Source organism: Protopterus annectens, chromosome 6.part0 (genome assembly GCF_019279795.1).
Source record: "Protopterus annectens isolate FY-2018-M chromosome 6.part0, PAN1.0, whole genome shotgun sequence".
NCBI lineage: Eukaryota > Metazoa > Chordata > Ceratodontiformes > Protopteridae > Protopterus > Protopterus annectens.
The window spans coordinates 34,524,148-34,542,712 of record NC_056737.1 but is presented as its reverse complement, the minus strand read 5'-3'; the positions used below and the strand labels follow the sequence as shown (position 1 = coordinate 34,542,712).

Sequence of the window (18,565 nt, the reverse complement as noted above, 5' to 3'; positions counted from 1 at the left end):
CAGTGTCATTAAAGCACAAAAAATTGTAATTAACATGTAACTCCTTTGCACAACAGCCTCCATTATAAATACAGTATAGATTCACAAAGCTCATGTCTGTAGCTGCGTGTTGTTTCACATTTCTTAGGTGTGACATATTACTGCACAAGCAAATGTATGCACCTTAACAAAAAAGATAGAAATACACTATTATTCTACACCATACCTTTATCTTTCACTGTTTATTTAGTCCTATCCATATTCATGCTGATTACAATAATAGACAAAAACATTCCATAATATTTCCTTTATTTTCTTGTATACACATTTGACTTCTTTTTAACAGTTATCATTCACTCCAATATTACATAAATTGCTCAATACCTGACTTCCCTTAACCCTCACTCCTCCCGATGAACATTATTCTGCATGTATTGTTTCCACAAATTCCATTTATTTCTATGTAATTTATTTCCTTTTTCTAAAGGCTCCACTTCTGGTTCTTTTATTTCCTTTATGACATTCAGTACTTCAGTTACAGCTGGCTTAGATTTTGACTTATATTTTCTAGTAACTGATTTTTTGCAGCCAACAGCATTAAACTTGGTAAGACCTTACTATGTCTGAGTAATTGAGATTCTATATCCCAGCTCAAAATAATACATTCTTTAGTTATATGAATTTACTCCCCCATCATTTCTGACAAATTACTCTGCATGGCATATAACAAATTAAAATATGAGTAAAATTTAAAAAAAATAATGTTAAGTATCTAAACCTTAAATAAAAAAGCCTAATCCAAAACCAAGTGCAGTCACACACTAGCATAGTCCTTTTCATGGTGTCCAGACAGCAGCCTATGAAGATCAAGTCTTACAATAGCTCCACCTGTGATGACAGACACAACTGCAATAAACAGTTCTTTGGTGTTTAGACCAACAGTGTATCAACGATGAAATATTCAGATCCCCTGAAATCTCATTTGAGATGCAACTATTGTCATACAGTTGGTAAACATCATGGGGATTGTTGTGAGACCACATGCCATAGCTTGGAACTGAAAATGACTGGCACTTAAATGAAAGTATGGTGGTGCAGAAATTTTTGGGATGCTTTGGCCATTTTTATATGTAGACAGGCATGCTGAAGATCCAAACAGCATATCAAATCCCTCTCCAGCAGGCAAGGAACGATGGATTGCAGTGTGACCATCAGAAACTTTGTTTACTTAAAGATTTAAACTGCTTTGAACTTAGATTGGTCTGAGGTCCTGTATTTTCTTTGAAATTAAAAAGAATCTTGAGTAAACTCCAAAAAGAATCTTGAGTAAACAGGTCTGATGGGACGTTTGGATGATTCTTTTTATAAGAAGTTTGTTGACCTCTGGTTTGGCTGCCTCCTTTTGATGGGCTGGGATGTCTAATAGTGATGGGAAGGTCAACTTGGGCAACTCCAAAAAGTGAACAGTATGGCCTCTGGACATTGTATTTGTTTTGTGTGATGGCCAGACATTTGCTAGTACAGGGACACGACTACATACCGTGTCCAGAAGTGTTAGAACTAATGACAAATGATGCAAACAACCTGCATATTACAGGCTAGCAACAGAAAATTTCTGTGGACTTCAGTGATGCATTTTAGCACCAAAAATAAGCAGTATATTGCTTAGTTTTCTTTGCTTTGGAAGGCGAGGGAGTCTCTGTGAAACATTTCTTTCTATTGTTGATTTGCAGAAGCTACACTGGTTGTTATATTAAGACAGGAAATTAAGTTAATGTGCATTTAGTCACCATGAATTTAGTTTTACCGAGGTGGAAATAGTAAAACCCAAGCAACAAAATGTTATTGAGCTTGTGTGCTAATCAGGGACTGTCCATCACTAACAAACCCCATGTAGTCATACTATCATACCTAAAGTACTATGGTCTGCGTACTCAGGTCAAGAGAGGGACTAATCTAATAATAATTCAGTTAGAGCTGAGCTCATGAGAAGGTCTGCACAGAGCCTGGACACAATCTGCAAATGCCAACATGTAGATATGCTGTGCTGGAAAACTCCAAACAGGCACTTGGATGTGCAATGAATTCAGTTCTCATCTTCAAAAAAGTTTCCGTTACATTCTAGGGGACATTAATATATAATGCATACTATGTATGAAAAATAAAAAGTTTCACATACATATATATATAAGCATCATTACACAATTTTTTAAATAATAATAATAATATGTTTCAAACAAACATTCCTTATCATGTACAGGAGTCAACAGTTTTACATTTCAGGTACACGAAGCAGAATCACACAGTATACATGGTAACCAGGCCAGGAGGCCATTAACCTCTTGCCAGGACCCACCCTAGGATTTACCTTCATTTTCAAGTGACTCAAGCCACTTATACCAGTGGTGAAATTTTGAATGCCTATCCAATTACCTAGCTTCCTTTTGAAGGACGATGGTGTATCAAACTGGTTAATTTGGAAAGGAAATTTATTCCAGACAAAGGTTAGGCACTACATGACAAATCTATCTCTCTGCTTTGTTTTACTTATTTAAGTAGATTTAGGTCTATGGTCCTAGTATTATGTGCAGATTTAGCAGTTGGCTTACAGGGTTGAGGTTGTGAGTTATTCTTCCTGTAGTACAAGTTTTGATCACTTTAGCCCTCAATGTCCTACTGTGTGATCTTGAGCAAGTCACTTACAGACAGTGCTCCCAGGTTGCCCCTAAAAATGGATTATTATCTAGTGGGCCTACCTGGTTAACAAATGGGTGCTATTATTATTACTACTACTTGTAGCATTGTTTGAACTATGGAGGTATGAGAAGTGCTGCACGACTGCTCCCTAACAAACGAGACACGTATCATCCCAAAGGAGTCTATAAGATAACTGGGGGTTGGCATAATGTTTAAGGTGTTTACCTTACAAGCAAGAGGTATACAGCCTGAGTCTCACCAACGGAAATTAGCTAGGCTTAAAATGGCCGCAAAAGCACCATAGTACTTACCTATGAACACATGAATACAGGGATATGGGGGGGGGGGGCAACATGATAGTCAAATGAGAAAGAACTTAAGATCACTCATTACATTCTCATTTTGAATTGGGGTGCTGTTTACACTATACTATACATTGAAAGAAGGGATTGTTTACCAAATGTGACAATACTGCAGTTTTAGCATTTAATTTGAATCTGCTCCTAGTACACCAGTTATTAACAAATATAAGCTCATGTTGGAGTGCCTGTGTGTTGGAAGAGGACTTGAGGATGAGCTCCTATTTGCAATCATGTGCAAACGTTAACCAGAGATCCAAATTTGTAATTGGGAGATAAGGGAAATACATGCAGAACAGCAGAGGTCTTAAGAGAGACCACTGGGAACTCCACTAGTCACCTTCTTGCTTTCCGAAGAAACACTCACTGCCTTCACTGTCTTTGTGCTCTCCTTCAGCCAATCTGCAATCCATGTATCTACAGAGGAGTCAGTTGAAGTGTATTTAGTTTGTTTACTGCATATGTATGTGTTACAATATCAAACACCTTGGTATGGTAAAGGTGCATTGTACGGACAGCATGCCTACTGCCCAATGGCTGTGTCATCCTGTTGAATAAATTTACCTGATTCATCAGACAATGATCTATCACTGACAAAGCTGAACTGCTGGAGGTCAAATCTGGCAAAATTTTTGATATCAACATTAATGAGGTCTGTGTGTGTGTCTTTCGGCTTTTCCCGGTTAGGGGTCGCCACAGCAGAACTCCGGTCCGCTAATGATTGGCAGTAGAGTTTTATGTGCTGGCTTGCCGGGCCTAATGCACAACCTTCAACGAAGGAACGCCCGTTCACGCATGTCGCCACACAGAAAACGCTCTAACTGAGAATCGAACGGGCAACGTCTAACTGTGAGGCGACAACGGTACCGCAGCACCACCACCGCAGTCTAGTATGATAAATTCCATGGCTTTGCATATTAGACTCATCAGAGTAATGGGTCCGTATACTGCGGTGGTGGTGCTGCGGTAGCGTTGTCACCTCACAGTTAGACGTTGCCAGTTCGATTCTCAGTTAGAGCGTCTTCTGTGTGGTGACATGCGTGTATGGACGTTCCTTCATTGAAGGTTGTGCGTTAGGCCCGGCAAGCCAGCACATAAAACTCTACTGCCAATCATTAGCAGACCGGAGTTCCGCTGTGGCGACCCCTAACCGGGAAAAGTCGAAAGACAAAAACAAACAAGAGTAATGGGTCCGTAATTTTGAGGGTTAGTGATGGGACCACTGTTGAGAAGTGGCATCACCACAGCTGTTTATAGTACTTTGGGGCCAAAGCCAATTTCTAAGTTCAGGTTGAAAAGAATAAGAAGTGGACCTGCCAGTGCTTGTTTACTAGGCAGTTAGATCCTATGGAGAATGCATTTTTCATTTTAGAAAGTACATTTTTAGTAAATATTCTTTGATGATACTTGAGGGTCAAAGATCTTCGGGGAAATGTGGGATTTGTATAGTCGTGATCAGGATTAAGTTTGTACTGAATTTGTTTGTTAATATATTTGCAATATTCACTGGATCTGAGCGGGTGTTTCATTTTGGCTTTGTCCGCTGCCTCTGTAACCCTCTCAAAGTCAACAGGCTAAGTAGGCAGGATACACATTTTACAAAGAAAAACTAGTTTGGGTCTAGGGCTTGTAAAATATCAGTACCAATATTTATAACTTTCATGATTATAAGTGTCATTATCTTGCAAATAATACTTATAAAGCTAACTGCTCTTTAATTCCCAGGGTCAGTAGGAGGGCTACCCTTGTGGAAGGGCACCACAACAGATATATAAGTCAGGCCTTAGGGACATACTCAATGGAGAGCCATGGAGTCATTAAGAATGAATAGGTTTGAAATTACAGATGAGGAAGGGTAGAAAGTGGCTCCTGGTGGGATTACAGAATCCACAGTAATAAAATCAGCAAACTGTCCTGTATGCACAAGTTTAAAAAGAAGAGGCATTAATGAACAAGATCAGGAGAACAAAGACACAGAAAAGGAAACAAGAGTTAAGAAAAGTAATGGAGAAAGTCAAAGTGAACTGTGATCGTGAGAAAAGGGATCAAGTTCATTAGGAAGGAATATCAGAGATGACTGAAGCAAGACAGGATAAGGAAGCACTCTGGAGCTTAAGATCACTGAGATGCACACAGAAATATTTAAAATTATTGAGGTGCTAACTGAGTATATAGTTTCAACCAACCAGAAAGTACAGCAACTTGAAGAAGCCTATTGCATCAATCAAATGCACTAATTACCTTGCAGAAGTCTGACATACGCATTATTGAAAAGAAGGCAGAGATGGACACAATACAGGAATAACTGCTACACAAAACTGTGGAACTGGAAGACAGACCACACAGACAGAACTTATGCTCTTCAGCATTTCCAGAAAGAGTACAAAGAACAGACTTTGTGGACTTAATGCAGACAGAGCTAGAGGAAAAACATATACTGAGATGAAAGAAAAGGGATTCAAAGACTCCTGAAAGTGCATATAGACATTAATTTCAGGCAGGGTGGAGAAACATTGCAAATTTCAGTTTGGAGGAACAGGTATATTGCACAGAAGATACAGCGGTCAAGGAAAAGACTTCCCATCAACATAAAACAAAGCTCACTCCTGGCCATTTTCAAGCGTAAATTAGATCTATGGATGATTACCAAAAAACTTACCTCAGGACTGCCCCTTGTAATACTAATGGACAGAGGCAGCTCTTAAATGCTTTATCCCATGTGCGAGTTCTCTCAAATTATCTATGGTATTATCCTAGTTATTCTCATTAGGGATAACATATAATTATAGACCATGGGATGGGTAAGGGCAGTCTATAACCAAATGGGATAGGTTATTCTGAGCACAACAAAGGAAACTGAGTAGGCTTAAAATGGCCTGTAAGGCCAGTTATACTAGTACATGCCTAAGAACCTATGAAAGAGAAGGAAGTGGAATTACATTGGAAGTCACACAGAAGATGAATCAAGCAGATTTCTAACTTAGCAAAGTAGGTTGAAAGATCAATAAACAGAAATGTAAGACAAACACATTGTATGTATATTTGTTGGCAAGGGGAGGATAGGAGTGGTCATTTTTTTCTAATATGTATATAGTTTTATTAGCTTTAAGAATAGCTGACATGAAAATGCTTTATGCAGGCACAAGACCCCATACAATAAAAAGGACTGAAATGTTTCAACAAAAGGGAGGAAGTTGTATGGGACTTCTCAGAGCGATATAAAATTAGGAAAGGAGCAAACAAATACAAACTACCTGAGGATAATATTAAGGAATTTTTATGGGTTGGTCAGCCTAAATAGTAAGAGGAGGATACTTAAATATCTACAAATAACAGGTTCACAGATAACAGTTTTACAGGAAACACATCTTGCAAAGATTGAAAATGAGGCATTAAGATAAGATATGCTAAAATGGTGGGGCATTACTCATGCTTGAAAGCGGTTAGAGGTACAGGGGTTATGACTATGTATGGCAGTAATGTGGGGGTTTAAAGGGGAAATGGAATACAAAAACCCATAAGGTAGATATGTAGTGGCACAAATGAGATGGAGAGGCATACTGGTTATGGCAGCAGCTGTGTATGTCCCTCCCAAAACTAGTACAGAAGAAATCAAAAGAATTCTAGGACAAGTTATTACTGTACACTGCTGACAATGATGGGTGACTGGAATGTACCAGGAGATCCAGAAAAAACAAAATACAGATAAGGAATCTGCTTAAAAAAGTATATACAAAGACATTAAGTATGGTGGCTATTATAACAGTAGTGAGTTTACTTATTACTCAGGTAAATACTGGCTTGGGCAAAATAACATAGCGGGGTATATTACTGAATAGCACATGTACAGAGTAGAATGGGTCATCACTCACACTACTGTTGTTACTAGTGATCATTCCCCTTCAGTAATGGAACTTCAGCTGGACAGGGGAGTTAAAGAGGACCAGTACTGGCAATTTCTAACATATCTGCTGAAAAATATTTGCGTCTTTTGGCTTTTCCCGGTTAGGGGTTGCCACAGCGGAACTCCGGTCCGCTAATGATTGGCAGTAGATTTTTACGTGCCGTGTTGCCAGCCCTGACGCACGACCTTCAACAAAGGTACTCTCATTCACGCGTGTCTCCACCCAGAAGACGCTTTCGCTGAGAATCAAACAGGACAACGTCTTACTGTGAGGCGACAACGCTACCGCAGCACCACCACCGCAGTAAGTTCTGCAAAATGGCTACAGAAAGAGTTAGTAAAGGAATTAGATAAGGTTGAATCAGAGGAGCAGAAGATAGAAATGATGTGGGATGAGGGAACAGGATTAGACAAAAAGTAGAGTCCAAGTTGAAAAATAAATGGAAAGGAAGTAGACAAAAACACATAATAGAATTAAACTAAGTTAAATGGTGGTTGGAAAGAGTGGAAGACAGGAAAGCTAGGCTAGTAGAAGCTAAGAAATACATGGGGGGAAAATTGGATAATCTTAGTGCCTTTAGGGCAAAAGCAATAAGACAGGAATTTTATGCAGCTGCATAAAGTAAACAAATATTTGGTGCCAAGGGTTAGACAACAAAAAGTTGAAAGGATGGTTACCGAGTAGAAGGACTTAAACTGATTGTGAAATAAGAGTACCCGAGAAGTTAAGAGGAATAATGCTGATATATTACAGGAAACTTTATAAATAAAACAACGGGGCAGAGTTAATTACACTAAACTTAGAAGTTATTCAGCCACAGCCAGAAAAGGAACTAAATTGCAGGCCTTAGTTCAGGGTTTTCTTTTGTAGTCTTAGAAATTGATTCTTCAAGGGTCTCTTTAACACCTCTGCAGTAGTGTGTGGGAGGGGACTCTCAATCCCTCTTCAAATACAAAAGAAAATAATGAACAAAGACCTGTAATTTAGTTACTTTTCTGGCTGTAGATGGATAACTTCTAAGTATAGTATAAATCACGATCTGAGCCAAACATAAATGAGGGTGATTAGAGACAGAGAAGTAGTAGTCCTTTTACAGAAGGTAAAGAAAATAACAGTGACCCTCCCAAATCTCATTATATGTGAATGACATGGGAATTCAAAGTTACTTCTTTATGTCTGGCATGAGTCATACAAAGAACTATGGGAAAGAGAAAGTCTTGAGGGAGTACAAGATCACGTTGATACATCAAGCCCCATTGATAGCCATGTTGCGGAAAACAGGCTAAATATACAAATAAAGGACTTAGAGTGATTTTGATGTGTTAAAATAGGTCAAGAAACAAAGATAGAGTGAAAAAAACAGTTTTTTTTTTAGTTCTTGGGTGGAGTTTTCCTTTAACTTCTCCGTTACTATCCTGTTTTCTACTTTTTCTCTTTGTTTTCTTATTTTTTGTACTGTAAAATTTTCCATGTCAGGATGCCTTTGCCTGTACTTTTCAAATATTTTTGGTGCTGCTCTTTTTGTACTGATTGGTTTTGCTTTCTCCTTTGCATAAATATTGCACCGTATTAAATCTCTTGAATGGCTGTGGTGGTGCAGCGGTTCTCCCATTCAATTCTCGGCTGGAGCGCCTTCTATGTGGAGTCTGCATGTACTCCCCGTGGTCGAGTGACGTATAAAGACATGCAGGTAGGTGCGTGCATGAATGGGTGTGCCTTCTTTGAAGGTTGGGCTGGCAACTCGGCACCATAAAAATCCACTGCCAATCATTAGCGGACCAGAGTTCTGTTGTGGCGACCCCTAAAAGCCGAAAGACACTAAATCTCTTTTTCTTTCCAGTGGTTCATATTTCTTCTACAGATTGTCTGTCATCTTCCTGTTTCTCCTTACTTTGGGGACTCGTTCCATCATGCTGTGATTTAAACTGCGTTAGATGTAAACTGTGTTAGACTTTCTACACTAAATCCGTTACTTCAGAAGTATTACATAAGTTCAACTTCTATTTTTTTTTAACTTCTACATTACTAATCGTCTGTTCTATATTCCCTCTTTGTGATGTTATTTTTTTATTGTGAAATGTATCTGGATGCCTTTGACTCCATTTCTCTTTGAATACCTTTGCAACTGCCTTTTTTGTGTTGATTAATTTGGTTTTCTCCTTTGCATAAATATTGCACCACAGCAGATCTCTCTTTCTTTTCCATATCAATATTTCTTTTTTACACCTTTCAAAAGTCTCTAGATTTTGTTCTTTATATTTTTGCACTTCCTCAGATGCTTCTTTTTCCAAACAGATCAAGGTTTCTTCTCTAATGTTTTTCTTAAATCTGCTGTATTACTGAACACAAATTTTATTTGAAACTTCTGACAGTTTTTCTTGTGGAAGTATTTTTCTTTCCTCTAATTTTTCTCTCAATCTTTTTGTACATCTTCTGTCTGGAAATTCTGGGCTTCTTGCATAATAGTAACAATACACAATTTCTTTCCTATCCTCAATAGTCCACTCTGTCGTCTTTATGGCTATTTTTTGGACAATCAATTTTTGCGGAATGCTACTTCCTTCTAGAACGGGGGGGGCATCCTCCCCCTGGGCCTGGCCTAGCCCCATTTATAGGAATGTCTTTGCGTCATGAGGATTCTACACTGCCATTTTTTCCAGTCCTGGCACCAGTGCGCCTACCAGTATTGGACACTTTTTTAATCTAGGTCTTATGCACCCATCTATCTTTTTTTTGATTTTTTAACCTACTTCTGTCCATTATATATGTTATATAAAATGCATTCTATGTATCAGTGTCATCATGGTGAGATTTTGTAAAAAACAGGATCCACCTCAGGGAGGTACTCACCAAAACTTGAGGAAGAATTCAATTCCAGCAATACTTAGGACTCATATTCTGTACGACTGCTGTTATTCTTCTTAAGGGTGACAACCCTACAGTGGGCCCAAACATTCTGGATATGGTGCTCACTACCATGGGTGATCACTGCACCACCTCATGCGTGCAACCCTCCCTTGTGAGGTCTTATCATAAATCAGTCTCTTTAGAATTAACAATAACATCTGACCCCCCCCCCCAATTAGCAGAAATCAGACTAAAACACTTCTCCAAAGCCAATTACAACCTAATACATGACAGCATAAATAGCTTCATAACCCCTGCCCTCACTAATGGTATGGATACCTATACTGGAACTTACACCAATGCCTTGTACAGGCATTTGTACAAATGTAGTTACTCAGCTGTACATGACAGGATGAAAATAAGATCCTCGTGAAATAACAAGCCTGCCTGGTGGGCATCCACCTTTAAGAGGTTATACAATAAGATAAAGAAAATGTTGTCCAAGAGCAGGAAGGACCAGTCTCTGATTTGGAAGCATTTCCTTCTCAACATTAACAAGCAAATACGACACCTTGTAAGGCATTCTAAAGCTAGCTATGAATCCAAATTAGACTCCTTCGCTAAGGACAACCATAAGGCCTTCTTTAGCTACATCAGAAACCTTAAAGGAAAAAGCCAGATCTGCACAGAACTGGTTGTTAATGGCACCAATATACTGAACCCACAAAAACAGCCAACCTGTTAGCTGACAGGTTAAATGAAAACTCCTCCCCCCTGTCCCCGCCACATATCCACCTAAGCATCCTTACCACCTGCCCTCTACCTAGTATCTCCAAGGAGCAGGTCATAAACACATTCTCCAAAGCCAAAAACACAGCATCTTTGGGACCTGACAATATCTCAGGCTGCATTCTAAATGGATTAAAACAAGAACTAGCTGCACCGCTGGCTACCCTTTTTAACCACATCCTAACCACTGCTTTTGTACCTGCTGAATGGAAAACGGGAACAGTCATCCTGTTACATAAAGGAGGCACCCCCAAAGACCCTAGGAACTATGGACCCATAAGCCTGGCCAGCCTAATTTGCAAGGCTATAAAAAAGAATAATCATGGGCCTTATCAGCAAAGATATAGGAGACTTCCTAATTCTTGACCTGACCCAGTTTGGCTTTGTTAAAGAGAGATCCTTCCTCTTGAAGTTGGTGCACTTCTTTGAGACAGTCACCAAAGCCCTGGACAAAGATAAATCCATGCATATGGCCTATTTGGACCTGGCTAGGGCCTTTGGGTACCTATTCTTTGGAATCTACTTCTTGGATGTATAGGCTAAAATGAAAGGCCTATGGCTGACAAAGTTTCCTGATGATTGCAAACTGGGTGCAGTCATTCAGTCCCCAGACAATGTCAACATCCTATAAGAGGGACTTACACAGACAAACAACTGCTGCTGAAATCATGGGAGAAAACTCACTGCAACAAAATGCATTATCATCCCCTATGGCAAGGGCAACATCCCTGCAGATTATCACATTAATAACAACATGCTAAACATGCAATCAGTTGTGAGAGATTTGGGCACACAGATTGACAGCAACCTTTCCTTTGACCATCACATCTCCACAGTGGTAAAAAAGGCTTTCTACGTCGCCCACCTCATAAGTAAGGGTACTGCTTACAGAACAAAAGAGGTTATAACCCTCCCTGTACTCATCACTCATCAGGCCAATAATAGAGTACAATGCTACCTTTGGTATGTACCTTACCAGGCACATGCAGCAACTGGAAAGACCACAAAGGTTTCTTACAAAGAAAATTCAGGGTCTTCAGCATATGTCATAAGTTGACAGACAGAAATCACTGTCACTATACTCTCTGTCTTACAGACTACTCAGAGGTGACCTCTGCCTTGCATTTAAAGCAATCTCAGATTCTGTTCCAACGAAAATGCTGCACATTTGTAAATCAAATGGAATATGATGCACTCACTCTTCGGAACTCAACCTAGCATGCAACATCAACAGGACCTGCTGGACAGACAGATATGTCTCACAGAGGTTATCTCTCCTCTGGAACAAACTTCCAATTCAGGTGAAGAAGAGCCCCTTGCTGACCCTATTTAAGCGTAACCTATTTAAGCGTAATTTGGATGACTGGATAGGAAACTGCAAATTCACCCCAGGAGTTTCACCTGCGTCCCTCTTAGATAGGGGCAGTAGTTGTTTACTTAGTTCCGCTTAATATCTTGACATTCTTGGAAACAAGGGATGTACTTGGCTAGGATTGTAAAGGCCCTAGAAGCCTAGTTACCTCCTATGATCTTAGTGGGAATAACCTGGTCAACAAAAAATAAATAAAATAAAAATAAACATGACAGTCAAAAACAGAAACCAAATGGAAAACATTTAAAATATTAGTACCTCAAAATCATGTTATATATTTGGCAAAAACAATATTATGTTAAACTAAATCATATATACCACAGACACATAAGCTGCTAATTGAAAACATAAAAAAATAAAGGGTCTCATACAGCAGCAGCACGAGGGAGCGTGAATGGTAAAGACAATACACCATGGCTTTGGGTACAAAAGGTATTCAAACAATGCTTTTGATTACACTGTGAAAATTGTACCACCTGCATTCCTATTACAACTTACTGTTAATGTGCTGCAAATTCAACTAAATAACTTATATGACTAAATAAAAGAACTGAGCTCAGAGCTGTAAGTGGGGGGGACGTTGTACAATTACTGTTGATATCAGCATACAAATTAAGAAAACAGATCACTGTCAAAACTTCTTATGTAAGTTCTGTGTCAAAGATCACTTTGCATTCTTACTAAAAATATGAAAACAAGATTCAAGCTGATTTTGTTTGTTTAAACCATGGTTTATTATGTTAAAATAAGAGATGAGTGCTTCTGCCCTTGTTAGAGCTTCATCAAATAATAATAGTAATAGTAGTAGTAGTAGTAGTAATAATAATAATAATAATAATAATCCTATTTGTTAAATAGGTAGACCCACTGGACATTGTCTCTTCTCAGGGATGACCTAGAACCACCAGGTGATTAAGTAACTCCCTCAAGGGCAATGAAGGTTGAGGGAATCAAATCTTGTACAACTGGCACTACAGTTCACAACATTAACCAACTACCTGACCAGATCTAAGTTAAACATAGCAGTAACAATCAGTCACATTAAAGCACAGATCTCTGTTAATAAGAAACGTTACTAAACCAAGATTGCCATTCTGTTTTTTTACAAAATGCAACACATAATACAACTGGATATGCCAACATTTATATATTCAATTATCAAGACCTTAAAACATTAACTTACAGTGACTGGTGAAGATGGAGGTTGGATCAAGGTGCACAGAAAATATGAATTCACACTTCTCTTTTTATGACAATGCAGTAGAAAAAGCTAGAACCATGACAAGAAGTCCATCTACAAAACCAAATTCCAAGGACCAAAAACAAAAACTGTGTTATTCAAATAAAGTACATAGATCAGCATTAAGTATTCATAATGGGGCAGCAATTGTAAACCCTTCAGTTAATTTGTTATGCATCACTCACTTGAAAAGGGTGCACGCTTGACCATATTCAGCAGCTACTGCCCACAGTCTGAAAGCTTCTGTGCTAAGAAGAAAGGCTTCCTGTTGTGTTAGGTGGAGATCCTCAGGATCCTGCACTACAAAACGGCAAATTTTGCTCTTTAGGTCATATTTATTTAGCTGAAAAAGAGATAAAATTTCACAGGTTATTACCACTCTGCTATCAACATTCTCAAAATGATTACCCCACCCAAAAATGGGGGGCCAACCATCAAACAACATAATTACATCAGCATTTTCAAGATGCACAAGGTTTGGCTGGTACAAGAAAAAGTTTACCTGACCTCCATGTAAATCAATGTATGCTACAATAGTCAAAGATAATAGCTTTACCTTTTACATATATTTTGCTGACAGCAAATCAGTGGCATCCTTAATAAAGTAATTTCCAAATACTACAGATATGAAGTAGCTCACATGTCTGATGAAATAATGAAAAAGAGCCAGAGTTTACCCAAGAAAACTTTGAAAGTTTTGTGCATGAACACAGAAGGAAACTGCTTTTTATGCTAGGTAAAACACAAAAACCTAGAAATAAGGCAGACACCTAAAAAGAGAAAAAAAATAAAACTGCAACTAGAGAAAGAAACAAGAATTATGTAAATGCAGCAGACACTCAGAGCAGAGCAGGCTACATACATCGCTAACAGTCAACTGAGTAATAAAGGAGCACTTTTAAAACCTTTACTATTGACCATTTTCCAGAAGAATGTCTTCAAATTACAGGGCATTTTAAGATTTAAATAGTTTTTACTCTCTATAGATAAAGATAATCCTCCAAAATGATTTGATATTTCTTATGAAATGCTCAGGAAATCCTGCAGACATAATTACATACAAGGCACCTTTAGACTTGACTCCTGGCCTCAAAGATAAAGGAGCAGATATGTCTTGGACTTTAATAAAAACATAATTTGTGTGTCAATTCTAAGCCACAACAATAAAAATATTACCTTTATACAGAAATACATTTCCTTTTTAGTCCTGAAGCCACACCACCAGCATATATTTATATTCTTATATACATTATTCTGAAGAACTATCATTTTCATTTCAAATGACTCACAAAACTGTAGTTTTGTCATTTGCAAATGGAAATTCTGGCTTACAATTCACCCTACTGAAATGCCAATACATCTGTACTGTGAGCTTTTCTGATAAAAATGTCAAGTACATGTTTGCTTTGAACTGAATGGCAAAAAACTTCTTGCATCTGTTAATATATCTATATATAAGCATATTCTTGTATCTGTATATATGTTTTGTTCATTACTTATGTGATGCTATTCACCTGGGCTGTGCAAGCAAATAGTCCATTGAGATCAGTGCACTACCCAGGAAACAAATATAAATAAATAAAACACATACACTGAAATACTTAAACAAGACTACTGGTGGTTTCTAGTAACAAAAATAACCATAACTCTGAAACTGTTGAAAAATATATTAGCAAATTTCTAATAATAACTATAATAATAATACATCCTAACCATTAGTTAAAAATATATTTAATTGGTGATTTCAGGTATAAAGACATGTACACCTTTTTATTTTCATTTAATGTACCTAGCTGAATTTAAATCTAGGTGGGGATAATTGTACAATCAGAATTTAAGACAGATCTGTTAAGACTTTACCTCTGATATTACAACACCTCACTACAAATCTATAAAGGACATGCTCTGCAATTCTCACCCTGAGGATACCCACCCAAACAGTATGCCAGACTATCACTGCAAATTTAATGCAAAACCCTACATTTGCCACCTAAATCTAACAGCCTGTATGAAAAATACCCCTGTGAAACTTATTTAAAAAATTTTTCACACAATGATAAAAGGCTACTTAACTATGCAAAGTACATAAGATTGCCTTTCTAGCATCAGTGATTTAAATGTAACTCAGTTCTGAATTTGATAGCAGCACACGGTCCCTCACAGCACAATCATTTTAACTAGTGACAGCTATGTAGTCACAAAACGCTGTGCTGCTCTCTCTGAAGGCCAGTGTCCTTCAGACCTAGCATCATATAAACCCAATTCATTTTCTAAACCATGCTTAAAAAATTTGATTATGGGATTGACTTCCAGTGTGACATTTGCTATTTGGCAATCTAATCCATCTGCAGTTCCTATAAGTTTCTATTATTTGTATAATTCGCCACTGAAAAGGTAAGAGATGTTTTAGCCTTCAGATTTAAGGTTTGGTAGGCAAACTGTAGGATGACTAAGAAGAATAAAAAAGTGATTTCAATAAGAAATTGGGTCGTAAAAATGGATGGAGGAGAAAGCAAATATGGCTAATGATCATGAGAGAGGTGTAGCAGCCAAAAGTATGTCAGACAAGATGCTCATGCTAGCATCTATTTGGCTAGAAACTAAAGGAAACTTTAGGAGATCATTTGCAAGGAGGGAGTAGAATTCACATTGTCTCATCATGCTACAGCAATCCAAGACGTGGATGAGAATGTAGAACTGAAGACCAGGCTGAGGGAGTAGACTATGTAGAAGCAATGTTAGAGGATCCAGAAGATTGGGCTAAGGCAAAGAATTTGAAATTAATGGGGATCCTTGACAGAAGTGAGGTGAAGTACATTTGTGATATCTTGGCCAAATGGAGTAGTTTCCAAGTATGAGAAATAAAAATTGAGAGGGTGCGTACACCCACATGGCAACCTGGCTCAGACAAGTCAAATCAGTCAAGCCCTATCATTGTTAGACTGCAGACCTGTTAGGTTAATGAACGGGTACTGGCAGAAATGTGGTACCCTAGAATGAAGCTGATAGTGGGTGACATGAGAGATTTTGTAGACTATAACTTTTTGTTGGAGACATAAAAGAAAATAAATGTATTTATGTAAGTGACATGATTTTGAAAACAAAAGGGCTTAAGATGGCACTTCCTTTACTCAGCACAGTTAAGAATATCTTTCCTGGATCCCCCCAAACATTTGTCAGTCCCATGGAGGCACTAAGTGTTCTATAAAATGCAGATAATTACTTGTGCCCTGAAGCTAGGAGAAGTCCAGATAAAGTGAATGGCAGTAATTCCCAGTGGCAGGAAGGCAAGACCAGTTCAAGCATGAAGTTAAGCTCCATTCCCACTGTTTCAAAGAAAGATGTTAAATGGTCGAATTGACAAACTAAGATGGCGAATGTGGAGGAGGTCATGTTTCTATGCTTTGGGCTTACTTTTAATGTCTCTCATTGATTGATTTTCTTTTTTAAAAAAATATGTTTATTTATGTTTTAAATGAAAAAAGTAATTATGACATCCCATTTGAATAAAGGAACTTGCAAACAGAAAAAAAATCAATATGAACAGAAACCAACAAAAAAAAGAAGTTATGTCCTTACCATAACGTTCCATGTGGAGTGTTCATCTCGCCTTGGTTATTACACATGGGTTCGGAGCCGATCCTCGGCTCCGTGCCGGCCGACTGCAAGCTCTGCATCGAGAAGAAGCTCGAGGACATCTAATACCCACAATCCCCCTCTGCCTTTACCTCAGATCTAGTTTGCAAGCAAACCAGACATAAGCACGCACACATGCCAACTATATACATAAAATACATATATACAAACATACCCAGTGTATGATAGTAACAGTAATACTGCAACAGCAGAAGGAGAATACTCCAGACCAGGCACCAAATCGAACGTTCTTCCTAAGGGTGGGAAGGGTGGGAGTGTAATAACAAGCGAGATGAACACTCCACATGGAACGTTATGGTAAGGACATAACTTCTTTATGTGAGAGTGTTCAATCTCGCCTTTGTTCTTACACATGGGTAGCGTCCCTAGCTCCATGATCCTGAGGAACTCAAGGGAGAACGTTCTTGAGCACAGTGGAACCAAAGGTTGCCCTATCCCTAGAAACCCTTTCCACTTTGTAATGAGATATAAATGTATGTGGTTTAGCCCAAGTAGCAGCCGCACAAATAGTGTCTAAAGGTAAACGAGCTGCGTGAGCCAAAGATGTAGAAATTGATCTGGTAGAATGTCCTCTGGGTTTTGCTGATAATGTTTGATCAGAATCTTCATAAACATAAATGATACAGTCAGTTAGCCACTTCGAAAGAGTTCGTTTCAGAACTGCAAGACCCTTTCTGCTGTCAGCAAAAGCTACAAATAGTTGATCAGATTTCCTGTGATCTTTTGTTCTATCCAAATAAAATCTGAGTTGTCTATGGACGTCTAGTTTGTGCAACATATACTCTAATTTATTAGAGTGGTTTTAAAGAAGGTGGGTAATTCGATGGACTGATTAATATTACTAGTAGAACAAACTTTGGGAAGAAAGGATGGATTAGTGCGTAGGGATACTCTGTCAGAATGAAAAATTAAATAAGGATGTTTGACCGAAAGGGCCTGCAGCTCAGACACCCGTCTAGCAGATGTAATAGCCACTAGAAATAATGTTTTCCATGACAAAAATTTCAAAGTGCAACTTGAAGCTGGTTCAAAGGGTGGTAACATCAATTTAGAGAGCAATAAGTTTAAATTCCACGGTGATGTCGGACTTCTGACTGGTGGTCTGATATGAAAGGAACCTTTTAAAAAGGCTTTACAAAGTCTGTGAGCCATAATAGGTGCACCACTTTCTTCTACATGATAGTTAGAAATGGCAGCTAACTGTACTCTTAAGGTAGCCGGGAAGCTCCTTCATGAAATAATTCAGTCAAAAATTCTAAAACCTTATTCAACGGAGCTGTAACAGGGTCCAACTGATGTGACTCCGCCCAGAAGACAAACGCTTCCACTTACTGGTGTAAGTCTTTGTAGTGGAAACTTTATGAGAAGCTACCAAAATATCTTGAACCGCCGATGTAAGGGAATTGACCTGGCTAAAAGCGGAGCAGCCAAGCTGCTAGATGGAGAGATTCCAGGGATGGGTGAGGAACTCCTGACGAGTGAGTCAGTAGATCTGGCTCTGGGTCCAGCATCCAAGGTCCCCGAATGCGGTGATGCAATAGAAAGGGGAACCAAATTTGACGAGGCCAGAACGGAGCAATGAGAATTATAGTCCTCTGAAGGTAGTTTGCTTTCTGTAGAAACTTTGCAATCAGGGGAAATGGAGGAAAAGCATATAGGAGACCCGGGGGCCAATCGTGCACCAGCGTCCCTGGGGACTTCCCTTGGAGGGGGTAATAGG

General features: G+C 38.6%; 1 protein-coding gene across 3 annotated transcripts in view; it reads right to left on the bottom strand.

The window, feature by feature from the left end:
* The window catches only part of RPAP1 (RNA polymerase II associated protein 1), a 2,926,740-nt gene that overhangs the window by 999,119 nt on the left and 1,909,056 nt on the right, over positions 1-18,565 (bottom strand). For all 3 annotated transcript variants that reach the window (XM_044073828.1, XM_044073829.1, XM_044073830.1), the window contains one exon: positions 13,374-13,531. In XM_044073828.1, the coding sequence (XP_043929763.1) occupies positions 13,374-13,531 (158 nt within the window). The remainder of the gene's footprint in view (positions 1-13,373; positions 13,532-18,565) is intronic.